Source organism: Porites lutea, chromosome 3 (assembly GCF_958299795.1).
Source record: "Porites lutea chromosome 3, jaPorLute2.1, whole genome shotgun sequence".
Lineage (NCBI taxonomy): Eukaryota > Metazoa > Cnidaria > Anthozoa > Scleractinia > Poritidae > Porites > Porites lutea.
The window spans coordinates 14,594,229-14,606,728 of record NC_133203.1 but is presented as its reverse complement, the minus strand read 5'-3'; the positions used below and the strand labels follow the sequence as shown (position 1 = coordinate 14,606,728).

The following is a 12,500-nucleotide window of genomic DNA, read 5'->3' as shown; positions in this document are numbered from 1 at the left end:
ACTGATCGCAGGCTCAACTCTAAGTGGATTTCTTTACAATGGTTACAATTTTATTGTTTGAAGTAAATTATAAATTTAATACTGGAGCTTCGCCTTTAGCCTTGGCTAAATCTATATTATTTATTTTAATAAGTGACAAACGTGCAATGTTTTTGCAGTTCCTGGTCAACCAATCTTACAGCCAGATGCCGTGATTACGTCCAATTCCATAGAAGTCAGTTGGACACCTCCATTAGAGCCCAATGGCATTATAAAGACCTTTGAGTTGTGTTGGAGCGATGCTAGAGATGTGAGCAACCCAAAATGTCTTATTTTCAATGGTGCCATGGGTTCATACAATATTTCTGATTTGAGTAAGTAGTTAAATTATTATTTCAGTTTTGTAATTTGTTGGTAGTGAATATGAAACTTTTAAAATTCCGGGCCCAGTTGTTCGAAGGCCGATTAGCGCTTAACCTGGGGTTAAATTAAACCCGGGTTTCTTTTTCATGTGTTCAAAAGCACTTTCTCGGATAATTTTCTGTGCTATTTTTAGAGCGTCCAATCATCAACTTGTAGACAAAAAGAATTAAACCGAAATGCTTTCTAAGCTTTCAAATCTGAATTCAAATCTCGCACTAACCCTGGTTCATCTTAACCCAGCTTTGAACAACTCGGCCCAGCAGGTGAACTCGATATTTCTGCCGCCAAATTAGACAGTCGACGAGGTGTAAAGTTGCGAGTTAACTTCCAGAGCAAATAGGAATCGAGAGTGGGCCTTCTAATTGTTCTACTAGTTTTTTGGTCATTTTTTCATTTAAGGAAGCTGTAACTACTATGTCATCGCGAGTTGGAAAGTCGACGGCAAGTCAAAGTTGCATTCGATGTGTTGGATGTAGTTTTGTGACAGGCTTTTTCCCTTTGGCCTGGGAATAAGATTGCGAAGTTGCAGTCGATATCTGTTCGTCGTAGGTTTTTGACTATCTATCACGTCTCAGTTTTCTAAACATGCAAGCTACGACCGCATGTGGCTGTGCTCGTCTGTGCTTTGTATCGATTCAAACGTCCAAGTTATTTTTATTTTTTGAACTTTCTCTATTTTATTTTATGCATATTTAACAATAGTTTTGCAGCTGCAAAGAGGTACTAAAGTGAAAAACAAAACAAAACAAAACAAAAACATCGTGATTTGCCAGCAAGAAAACAGTATACGAGTAGAATTTTACTAATGTATCATATATGCAGACAACACCCAGGACTTGTGTTATGTGTTCGATTCCCCTTCTGACCACGATTTTTTCTTTCTTTTTTCCTTTTCTTTTTCTTCTTTTCTTTTTTTTTTGTCATTTTGATGTGAGGCTTGATAATAGAATATATTGATTAAGGCATCTAGTATTGATGTTGTAGAGTTACTTTATTTCTTTGCAGAACCTTTTTCACAGTACACAATTAAATTAGCTGCATATACTTCAGTAGGAAAAGGTCCTTTTGCTGCACGTAACTACTCAACGGACGAAGGAGGTATTTAACCCTTAAGAGCTATCTGTTTTACTTTTCTAGTCAGCTGAGCGGGAGCGAAAGTGGAAAATCTCGCATTGCGCTGATTTTTTTAACTCCTCTTTTTCTTTAGTCCTGAAAAAGGCAAATATGCTGCCGTATATATCTTTGCTGGCAAAGCCAAAAGGTTGCTATTTTATAAAGCATAATAGCGTGCGCTACATTTGCTGAAAGGTGCTGTGGATACCGATGATTTCACCGTTGTTGAACTGAACGGTTCAGCACAATGTGCGGTCGCGGCGTCGCGGATGTAAGAATTTATTCAAACTTGTTGGTAGTATCTTAGAAATAGATTCGTTTCGACATTGTCCCCTTCGTTTATTTATTTATTTTTTTCAATTTAGCTGCTTACAAAAAATAATGTCAGGGATTTTTCCTTACAGTCGAACGTCTAACCGACAACTCTAAGGGAACACTTATATCCATGGAACATTGGACATTTGGACGATGGGGGCATTTTGCTACTGCTACCAGAATTCATTTCGTTTTACCCGTAATATTAAAAAATTGGTCATCTCAGCGAGGTTCAGGTACAAAGGCCTCCATTTGAACAAAAAATTTGAACCCTGAAGTATTGTGGTAGTAAAATGACGTCATCTTGCAATGGTTTATTACGTCAGTGAAGTTATTGTGTTTCACTTTTTCGTTACCAGTGCCATCGGAACCACAAGATTTGCGTGCGTGGAATACGAGCGGATATTCCATTGAGGTCTCGTGGAAAAAGCCACTGAACATTAATGGCATGCTTAAAGGATACAAGGTATGTTGCTCAATACTGCGCTCCGTTCATTGCAAACATCAGCATCCTTTTTTAAACAAGTGAAGTACGGGATATTTGGCGCCAGGTTTACTGTACAGGTCATTGTACTCAAGTTCCATAACGGGTACCAGGTTTCCCCGCGAAAAGTCAAGTGCGCGCTTTACGCGGTCAAATCTCTAAGGTGCAGAGGTTTGAGATATTCATTTACCTCTAAGTTTTTAATACAATTGCAAGGACGTAAAAAACCAACCAGGATTAGCTCAGTCGGTCGAGCGCTTGACTGCAGAGCGGAAGGTCGAGGGTTCGATTCCCAAGGCCGGACCAATACTCGGGGTCTTAAAATAACTGAGAAATGAAGGTACTTCCTTTGCACTGCAAGAAGCTAGACCTTCTCGTGGCTCGGATGACCACGTAAAATGGCTGTCCCATCTCGGTTGGAGACGTAAAAATAGTGTCCCAGTTAGTACTTTCGTGCTAAATACACTCAAATAAAGTGCATTTTTTTTCAACCTCTTTATTTTTCTCAGAAATATCGAGCTTCTTTTCGTAGAAAGTCTAGAAAACGCTTCGCGCTCAAGTGAAATTATGTCTGCGAATGGCGCCGACAATAACACTTGTTTCAGTTTTGACTGCTTAGCAAACTTTCGAAAAGTCTAGTAAATCGATAGCGTGTAGCCTTAGTAGGTTTCTTAGCGTAGGCAATTTTTTTGTTGCTTGACCTCGGTGAATCCAGAGGCCCGTTTCTCAAACGTCCCGGTAACTGGGCCCGGAATGCCGTCATGTTTACCGTGTTTGCATTGAAGATCAAAGTTTCAATCATTTTGAAGATGATACAATGACACGGCCACTGAGTTAACGTAGGAAAATTGACTGGTTTATGAGCTAGGAACCGTGCTATTATTCAACAGGTTTTGATTTTAAAACTTTTCCTTTGGACCCGAAAACTGAAGTTATCGGGCATTTCGGGAAACGGGACCAAGGGTCGGGTTGTTCAAAGCAGGTTAGTGCAAAATTTAGGTTACCAATTTTTTTGTCGACAATTTGATTGGGTGTTGTAAAAAGAATTGAGTAAATTCTTTGAGATAATTATTTGAACAAAAGAACAAGAGACCCAGATTAATATGTATTTAACCTCATGTTAACGTTAATCGACCTTGGAACATAACAGCAACAGCAAGACTTGATTTTGACAGGATGAAAACCACAATTACACAAAGTAAGTTTCATCCGGTCTCTGCTAGATTAAAAAAAAAAAAACGTACCGGGTCCAGCGTTGCACTCAGTTTTAACATGCAGAAAACACGGAAAAATGCGAACGCTTTGCGACTTTGGTGGGAAATACTCAGGAAAGTAGCTACTTTTCCGACTGGAAAGTCCTGTTTGGCACAGCCACGATAAATGATATTATTATTTCCTTTTTTTAAAAGTTTTCGTTGTCTGTTTCCAGGTGTTTTATGGTGCATCAAGCTCAGATTTGTCCAAGGATGTTGGTCTTAACACCAGCACCAGTCTGCTTCACCTAAAGCCGTACACTCGCTATAAAGTTGAAGTTCAAGCCTTCACAGGAGCCGGGGGAGGAAAGAAGACTCGTGTCTCTGTTAAGACTGACGAGACAGGTATGTTTCTTATTTTAGCCCTCAAGGACTCAATGTCCACATACATATTCTTCCGACTGATCCTCATACATATCTTTGAAGAATTAATACAGGAGAATGTGTCAAAAGATCAAGAAATGTTCCCCTTTGGTGATCTTTTTATTAATTCTCATGAGCATTTCTCTTGATTCTGTGTTGATATTATTCGGAGAAAAATCTCTTTAATTGATTGAAATTACCTCTAAATGACAACACAGTTTCGTGTCTTCTGAGCGTGATAATTAAGAGGGACAAATAAAAGAGAGAACGTGAAAGGAGATATTTGAAAGGCGTGGACACTCGCAGTTGGGTCCTACCTAAACAGTTAAAAAGGAACCTGATATATTCTAAGGCAATGGAGATAACGTTTGAAAACATAACGGTTAATCGCCTTAATCTCATTCGTCCGCCTCTTCATTAGTATTTGTTTTTGGTGACCAGCTCCGAACGAAATAATTTGATCAAACCACCATCACACTATCCCTTTAACCGTTGATTGTTCTTTCAGCGCCTTCCAAGGTTCGTGAGGTGACAATTTACGGAACAACCAAAAATTCTATTGATTTGTGGTGGCGAGCGCCTAAAGAACCAAATGGAGAGATTGGCTATTACTTGTATTATTGGAGATCGGTTAGCGGTAACTCAACTCGAAAGAACTTAACCCTACCGAAAAGTGTCAAGGAAACGATTATCACCGATATCACCTATCTGAAGGCTTACACGAATTACACCATTGCTGTTGTGGCGTACAACTTGAGAAGGAAGTTGAGTGGGGCTCCCAGTTTTGTGCAAGGGATGACAAAGGATGCAGGTATGAAACGTCATTCTTCAAACTGTTGTTATTTCTCAATGAACATAGTTCTAAGCGTGTGCTTGATTTTCAGTGGTTCTAACTGTTCATATATTTGCTGTACTCGAAGTTACTCTTGGCTTATAGAAAACAGTAATATATCGTTTAGCCCGATATTCAGTTTAATGTCGAACGATCGTAACGTTTTGAACACTTACTGTTGGCCTTTATAAGGTGTCAATTTGAAATGTGGCTTTAGAAGCACCTCGTCTTCTAGTTACCCAGAGTCTGTAAATAAGTTCTCGATATTGTCATATTGCCTGCAAAGGGACGGGTGACTGTTGGTTATGGGCAAGGCAGAGTACAATGAGAAAAAGGACGCACTTGTTAACGACAAAACTACCTGAGACCTACGAAGAACTTGAGATCCAACCGCTGCACTGCAACTCAAACTTAACAACAAACTACAGTCACTTACATGACGAAAACAAAGCACCTGCTCTCTCAGACTTTGCCAAACAAAAAAATTGTGATTGATTAATTCTATGTAGTTATGTAGTCAATGTCAGTTGTAAGTTACACTTCGTCCCGTCCCTTTTTTTTTCAGTCTTTTTCAATTCCTTATTACGTAATTATGTACCTCTTTATAACTTTGACAGTGTGATTTCAATAAAACAATTATTAAAAAAAAAAAAATGACGAAAACCGAAAAAATCGACTTTCGACGCTACAGCAGACTGAGCTGTAGTGCTTCTCAGCCACCCAAGCAGCCACCCAAGTTGTATGGACTACCTATTTTTATTAACTGTCTAAATACCTAATGTACTAAAACTTTTGAGTGACGAAGCTCGACATAAACTACAGTCTTCTGAGAACTTAATTGACGCCATGAAGACATATCAGATACCTGACGACTACAAACTAGTGTCTTTTGACGTGAAATCGCTCATGTTCGTCCGTAGCCTTCTTCAACTGCGAACAGAAAGACAGGGAGTAGTATACAAGAACAAATGCTACAACTGCCAGTCCACTTATATTGGTGAGACCGGAGAGAAGCTTAGGCACGTGACCGACTGAACACAAACAAGCGACAAGAAATGGTGATGTTAACATTTACAGACGAAACATCAAATCGACTAGAAATCAGCTTGTTTGATGTATTACGTATTCTACAAACTATTATCAACTACTTACTGTAGAAAGCTGGTTTAATGAATGCGAGCAGATGCCACTGAATCGTAGTCACTGGTTACCGGCACCGTACAAACGACTTATTGACGGACTCAAAAGCAAAAGAACAACGATGGATTGAGTGGATAACCAGTCGATCATTGTCCGATGACAGCCTCTTATTTGCAGCTCTGATTACTAACAAGTGGCTGATATATTTTTTATTTACCGATTTTTGCAGCTCCCAGTGGACCTCCTCTAAACGTAGCTTTAACAGATATCACTTCAACGTCAATGATTGTGTCCTGGTATCCACCTGTCGAACCCAACGGTAAAATTGTGGGATATAAAGTGAAATACTACGAAAAAGACAACCAAGAAACGAAAAGAATTCCCAACGTACCAGGACAACGTTACACAATTGAAAACTTGAAGCCCTTTCGTATTTACCGAATATCCGTGGCTTGCAAATCAAGTGGCGGGATAGGACCGCTTTCTGTTGCGATTGAAAACCAGACACTACCTGGCGGTGAGTCATTTACTTGTATCATCGTTTGCTTTGTTCAGAGCGCTCAGTAGAAAAGAACTTGGGAGTGCCACAATAAAACTCCTTCACATTATTACGATCCGATCGAAACTAAAACGGTTTTCCCGCTCGACCCGCAAAATATATACGCCTGCGTTGTGTGCTCACTTGTAGATTAATCATGTGCTATAGTAGTTGAGATGAGCAAACAGAAAATGTTCACACCCCTATGTTTTACTTGACAATAAGCACCTCTTGGCGTAACTTTCCCCTCAGCACCCCAGTTAAAATAGCATCGTGTCAGAGCAAAAACCTCTCTCCTCCCCCCTAATATTATAAATTTGTCACGCCGAACGTTAATCGATCATGCACAGACTGTTCGCTGTGGTTTCGGTGGCAGTACTTAGGACAAAGGGCTATTGCTTTGTTGAATTTGATCCGGTACAAAAGACCATTTCTTGATACGGTTAAATTCAGAGATCACACTTTCTCTGGAAATTCTGGAAAACTCGTTGAATCTCACAGCTTTGTATTGGATCCCTGGTGGACTGTGAAATTTCTTCTTCTTTTTTTTTTTTTTTTTACCAAACACCCAAACACTAAAAATTATAGTTTTATATTGGCCCGTTGTGAAAGCAGAGTAAGATGAGAGGCTGTTACAAGGTATGTTAGAGACCGTTAGATTCTGAAACGACTACGAGATGCCAAGTAGTGAGCGCGCGTGAACCAGCGTCATTTCGGCGGGAAAACGTGATAGCCGTCGTCTGGAGTGTTTTAGCCAAAAAAATATAGTAGATCTTGCTATCGGGCAATCGAGAGAGGGGTAACCTCCTTCAACAGAAATATCGTGTTACCTTTTCTCGTGAAAAATAAGTAAAAAGAAATTAATAGAAACTTTACGGGGTGTATATTTTTTGATAATACGTGTAAAAAGCCCAAAGCATAAATCTTTCCTCGTAGTCGTCTTCTTCGTCGCGTCTGAAGGCCTCTACTCCTTTGTTCAACGAAAAAACAACAAAAAAACTCATTTCTTTTTCAATCCGACAACCCTCTGTAAATTTCATTTTTTTATTGGTGGCCTTCGTGAAATATACCGCTCGGTGCAGTCGGATTGCAAGTAACTTTAAAACGGACAATTATAGTATAGACACAGCTCGTTTGGACTTAAGTTAAGATTTTAGTCCAAGTCGTTAGTCAGGCACTTATAACCTGCTTGTTTTTGCAGTTCCTGGTCAACCAATCTTACAGCCAGATGCCGTGATTACGTCCAATTCCATAGAAGTCAGTTGGACACCTCCATTAGAGCCCAATGGCATTATAAAGACCTTTGAGTTGTGTTGGAGCGATGCTAGAGATGTGAGCAACCCAAAATGTCTTATTTTCAATGGTGCCATGGGTTCATACAATATTTCTGATTTGAGTAAGTAGTTAAATTATTATTTCAGTTTTGTAATTTGTTGGTAGTGAATATGAAACTTTTAAAATTCCGGGCCCAGTTGTTCGAAGGCCGATTAGCGCTTAACCTGGGGTTAAATTAAACCCGGGTTTCTTTTTCATGTGTTCAAAAGCACTTTCTCGGATAATTTTCTGTGCTATTTTTAGAGCGTCCAATCATCAACTTGTAGACAAAAAGAATTAAACCGAAATGCTTTCTAAGCTTTCAAATCTGAATTCAAATCTCGCACTAACCCTGGTTCATCTTAACCCAGCTTTGAACAACTCGGCCCAGCAGGTGAACTCGATATTTCTGCCGCCAAATTAGACAGTCGACGAGGTGTAAAGTTGCGAGTTAACTTCCAGAGCAAATAGGAATCGAGAGTGGGCCTTCTAATTGTTCTACTAGTTTTTTGGTCATTTTTTCATTTAAGGAAGCTGTAACTACTATGTCATCGCGAGTTGGAAAGTCGACGGCAAGTCAAAGTTGCATTCGATGTGTTGGATGTAGTTTTGTGACAGGCTTTTTCCCTTTGGCCTGGGAATAAGATTGCGAAGTTGCAGTCGATATCTGTTCGTCGTAGGTTTTTGACTATCTATCACGTCTCAGTTTTCTAAACATGCAAGCTACGACCGCATGTGGCTGTGCTCGTCTGTGCTTTGTATCGATTCAAACGTCCAAGTTATTTTTATTTTTTGAACTTTCTCTATTTTATTTTATGCATATTTAACAATAGTTTTGCAGCTGCAAAGAGGTACTAAAGTGAAAAACAAAACAAAACAAAACAAAAACATCGTGATTTGCCAGCAAGAAAACAGTATACGAGTAGAATTTTACTAATGTATCATATATGCAGACAACACCCAGGACTTGTGTTATGTGTTCGATTCCCCTTCTGACCACGATTTTTTCTTTCTTTTTTCCTTTTCTTTTTCTTCTTTTCTTTTTTTTTTGTCATTTTGATGTGAGGCTTGATAATAGAATATATTGATTAAGGCATCTAGTATTGATGTTGTAGAGTTACTTTATTTCTTTGCAGAACCTTTTTCACAGTACACAATTAAATTAGCTGCATATACTTCAGTAGGAAAAGGTCCTTTTGCTGCACGTAACTACTCAACGGACGAAGGAGGTATTTAACCCTTAAGAGCTATCTGTTTTACTTTTCTAGTCAGCTGAGCGGGAGCGAAAGTGGAAAATCTCGCATTGCGCTGATTTTTTTAACTCCTCTTTTTCTTTAGTCCTGAAAAAGGCAAATATGCTGCCGTATATATCTTTGCTGGCAAAGCCAAAAGGTTGCTATTTTATAAAGCATAATAGCGTGCGCTACATTTGCTGAAAGGTGCTGTGGATACCGATGATTTCACCGTTGTTGAACTGAACGGTTCAGCACAATGTGCGGTCGCGGCGTCGCGGATGTAAGAATTTATTCAAACTTGTTGGTAGTATCTCAGAAATAGATTCGTTTCGACATTGTCCCCTTCGTTTATTATTATTATTATTTTTTCAACTTAGCTGCTTACAAAAAATAATGTCAGGGATTTTTCCTTACAGTCGAACGTCTAACCGACAACTCTAAGGGAACACTTATATCCATGGAACATTGGACATTTGGACGATGGGGGCATTTTGCTACTGCTACCAGAATTCATTTCGTTTTACCCGTAATATTAAAAAATTGGTCATCTCAGCGAGGTTCAGGTACAAAGGCCTCCATTTGAACAAAAAATTTGAACCCTGAAGTATTGTGGTAGTAAAATGACGTCATCTTGCAATGGTTTATTACGTCAGTGAAGTTATTGTGTTTCACTTTTTCGTTACCAGTGCCATCGGAACCACAAGATTTGCGTGCGTGGAATACGAGCGGATATTCCATTGAGGTCTCGTGGAAAAAGCCACTGAACATTAATGGCATGCTTAAAGGATACAAGGTATGTTGCTCAATACTGCGCTCCGTTCATTGCAAACATCAGCATCCTTTTTTAAACAAGTGAAGTACGGGATATTTGGCGCCAGGTTTACTGTACAGGTCATTGTACTCAAGTTCCATAACGGGTACCAGGTTTCCCCGCGAAAAGTCAAGTGCGCGCTTTACGCGGTCAAATCTCTAAGGTGCAGAGGTTTGAGATATTCATTTACCTCTAAGTTTTTAATACAATTGCAAGGACGTAAAAAACCAACCAGGATTAGCTCAGTCGGTCGAGCGCTTGACTGCAGAGCGGAAGGTCGAGGGTTCGATTCCCAAGGCCGGACCAATACTCGGGGTCTTAAAATAACTGAGAAATGAAGGTACTTCCTTTGCACTGCAAGAAGCTAGACCTTCTCGTGGCTCGGATGACCACGTAAAATGGCTGTCCCATCTCGGTTGGAGACGTAAAAATAGTGTCCCAGTTAGTACTTTCGTGCTAAATACACTCAAATAAAGTGCATTTTTTTTCAACCTCTTTATTTTTCTCAGAAATATCGAGCTTCTTTTCGTAGAAAGTCTAGAAAACGCTTCGCGCTCAAGTGAAATTATGTCTGCGAATGGCGCCGACAATAACACTTGTTTCAGTTTTGACTGCTTAGCAAACTTTCGAAAAGTCTAGTAAATCGATAGCGTGTAGCCTTAGTAGGTTTCTTAGCGTAGGCAATTTTTTTGTTGCTTGACCTCGGTGAATCCAGAGGCCCGTTTCTCAAACGTCCCGGTAACTGGGCCCGGAATGCTGTCATGTTTACCGTGTTTGCATTGAAGATCAAAGTTTCAATCATTTTGAAGATGATACAATGACACGGCCACTGAGTTAACGTAGGAAAATTGACTGGTTTATGAGCTAGGAACCGTGCTATTATTCAACAGGTTTTGATTTTAAAACTTTTCCTTTGGACCCGAAAACTGAAGTTATCGGGCATTTCGGGAAACGGGACCAAGGGTCGGGTTGTTCAAAGCAGGTTAGTGCAAAATTTAGGTTACCAATTTTTTTGTCGACAATTTGATTGGGTGTTGTAAAAAGAGTTGAGTAAATTCTTTGAGATAATTATTTGAACAAAAGAACAAGAGACCCAGATTAATATGTATTTAACCTCATGTTAACGTTAATCGACCTTGGAACATAACAGCAACAGCAAGACTTGATTTTGACAGGATGAAAACCACAATTACACAAAGTAAGTTTCATCCGGTCTCTGCTAGATTAAAAAAAAAAAAACGTACCGGGTCCAGCGTTGCACTCAGTTTTAACATGCAGAAAACACGGAAAAATGCGAACGCTTTGCGACTTTGGTGGGAAATACTCAGGAAAGTAGCTACTTTTCCGACTGGAAAGTCCTGTTTGGCACAGCCACGATAAATGATATTATTATTTCCTTTTTTTAAAAGTTTTCGTTGTCTGTTTCCAGGTGTTTTATGGTGCATCAAGCTCAGATTTGTCCAAGGATGTTGGTCTTAACACCAGCACCAGTCTGCTTCACCTAAAGCCGTACACTCGCTATAAAGTTGAAGTTCAAGCCTTCACAGGAGCCGGGGGAGGAAAGAAGACTCGTGTCTCTGTTAAGACTGACGAGACAGGTATGTTTCTTATTTTAGCCCTCAAGGACTCAATGTCCACATACATATTCTTCCGACTGATCCTCATACATATCTTTGAAGAATTAATACAGGAGAATGTGTCAAAAGATCAAGAAATGTTCCCCTTTGGTGATCTTTTTATTAATTCTCATGAGCATTTCTCTTGATTCTGTGTTGATATTATTCGGAGAAAAATCTCTTTAATTGATTGAAATTACCTCTAAATGACAACACGGTTTCGTGTCTTCTGAGCGTGATAATTAAGAGGGACAAATAAAAGAGAGAACGTGAAAGGAGATATTTGAAAGGCGTGGACACTCGCAGTTGGGTCCTACCTAAACAGTTAAAAAGGAACCTGATATATTCTAAGGCAATGGAGATAACGTTTGAAAACATAACGGTTAATCGCCTTAATCTCATTCGTCCGCCTCTTCATTAGTATTTGTTTTTGGTGACCAGCTCCGAACGAAATAATTTGATCAAACCACCATCACACTATCCCTTTAACCGTTGATTGTTCTTTCAGCGCCTTCCAAGGTTCGTGAGGTAACAATTTACGGAACAACCAAAAATTCTATTGATTTGTGGTGGCGAGCGCCTAAAGAACCAAATGGAGAGATTGGCTATTACTTGTATTATTGGAGATCGGTTAGCGGTAACTCAACTCGAAAGAACTTAACCCTACCGAAAAGTGTCAAGGAAACGATTATCACCGATATCACCTATCTGAAGGCTTACACGAATTACACCATTGCTGTTGTGGCGTACAACTTGAGAAGGAAGTTGAGTGGGGCTCCCAGTTTTGTGCAAGGGATGACAAAGGATGCAGGTATGAAACGTCATTCTTCAAACTGTTGTTATTTCTCAATGAACATAGTTCTAAGCGTGTGCTTAATTTTCAGTGGTTCTAACTGTTCATATATTTGCTGTACTCGAAGTTACTCTTGGCTTATAGAAAACAGTAATATATCGTTTAGCCCGATATTCAGTTTAATGTCGAACGATCGTAACGTTTTGAACACTTACTGTTGGCCTTTATAAGGTGTCAATTTGAAATGTGGCTTTAGAAGCACCTCGTCTTCTAGTTACCCAGAGTCTGTAA

The 12,500-nt window shown here is 39.5% G+C and overlaps 2 protein-coding genes across 2 annotated transcripts in view; both read left to right on the top strand.

Moving 5' to 3' along the window:
• The window catches only part of LOC140930578 (receptor-type tyrosine-protein phosphatase F-like), an 8,907-nt gene extending 2,419 nt beyond the window's left edge, over positions 1-6,488 (top strand). Inside the window, exons 4-9 of the mRNA XM_073380301.1 lie at positions 159-353; positions 1,408-1,500; positions 2,190-2,296; positions 3,744-3,912; positions 4,439-4,741; positions 6,132-6,488. Of these exons, the coding sequence (XP_073236402.1) occupies positions 159-353; positions 1,408-1,500; positions 2,190-2,296; positions 3,744-3,912; positions 4,439-4,741; positions 6,132-6,469 (1,205 nt within the window). The 3' untranslated portion in view covers positions 6,470-6,488. The remainder of the gene's footprint in view (positions 1-158; positions 354-1,407; positions 1,501-2,189; positions 2,297-3,743; positions 3,913-4,438; positions 4,742-6,131) is intronic.
• A 629-nt stretch (positions 6,489-7,117) lies between these two features.
• LOC140931616 (phosphatidylinositol phosphatase PTPRQ-like) overlaps positions 7,118-12,500 on the top strand; it is a 13,845-nt gene continuing 8,462 nt past the window's right edge. The window contains exons 1-6 of the mRNA XM_073381414.1: positions 7,118-7,124; positions 7,642-7,836; positions 8,891-8,983; positions 9,676-9,782; positions 11,230-11,398; positions 11,925-12,227. Of these exons, the coding sequence (XP_073237515.1) occupies positions 7,118-7,124; positions 7,642-7,836; positions 8,891-8,983; positions 9,676-9,782; positions 11,230-11,398; positions 11,925-12,227 (874 nt within the window). The remainder of the gene's footprint in view (positions 7,125-7,641; positions 7,837-8,890; positions 8,984-9,675; positions 9,783-11,229; positions 11,399-11,924; positions 12,228-12,500) is intronic.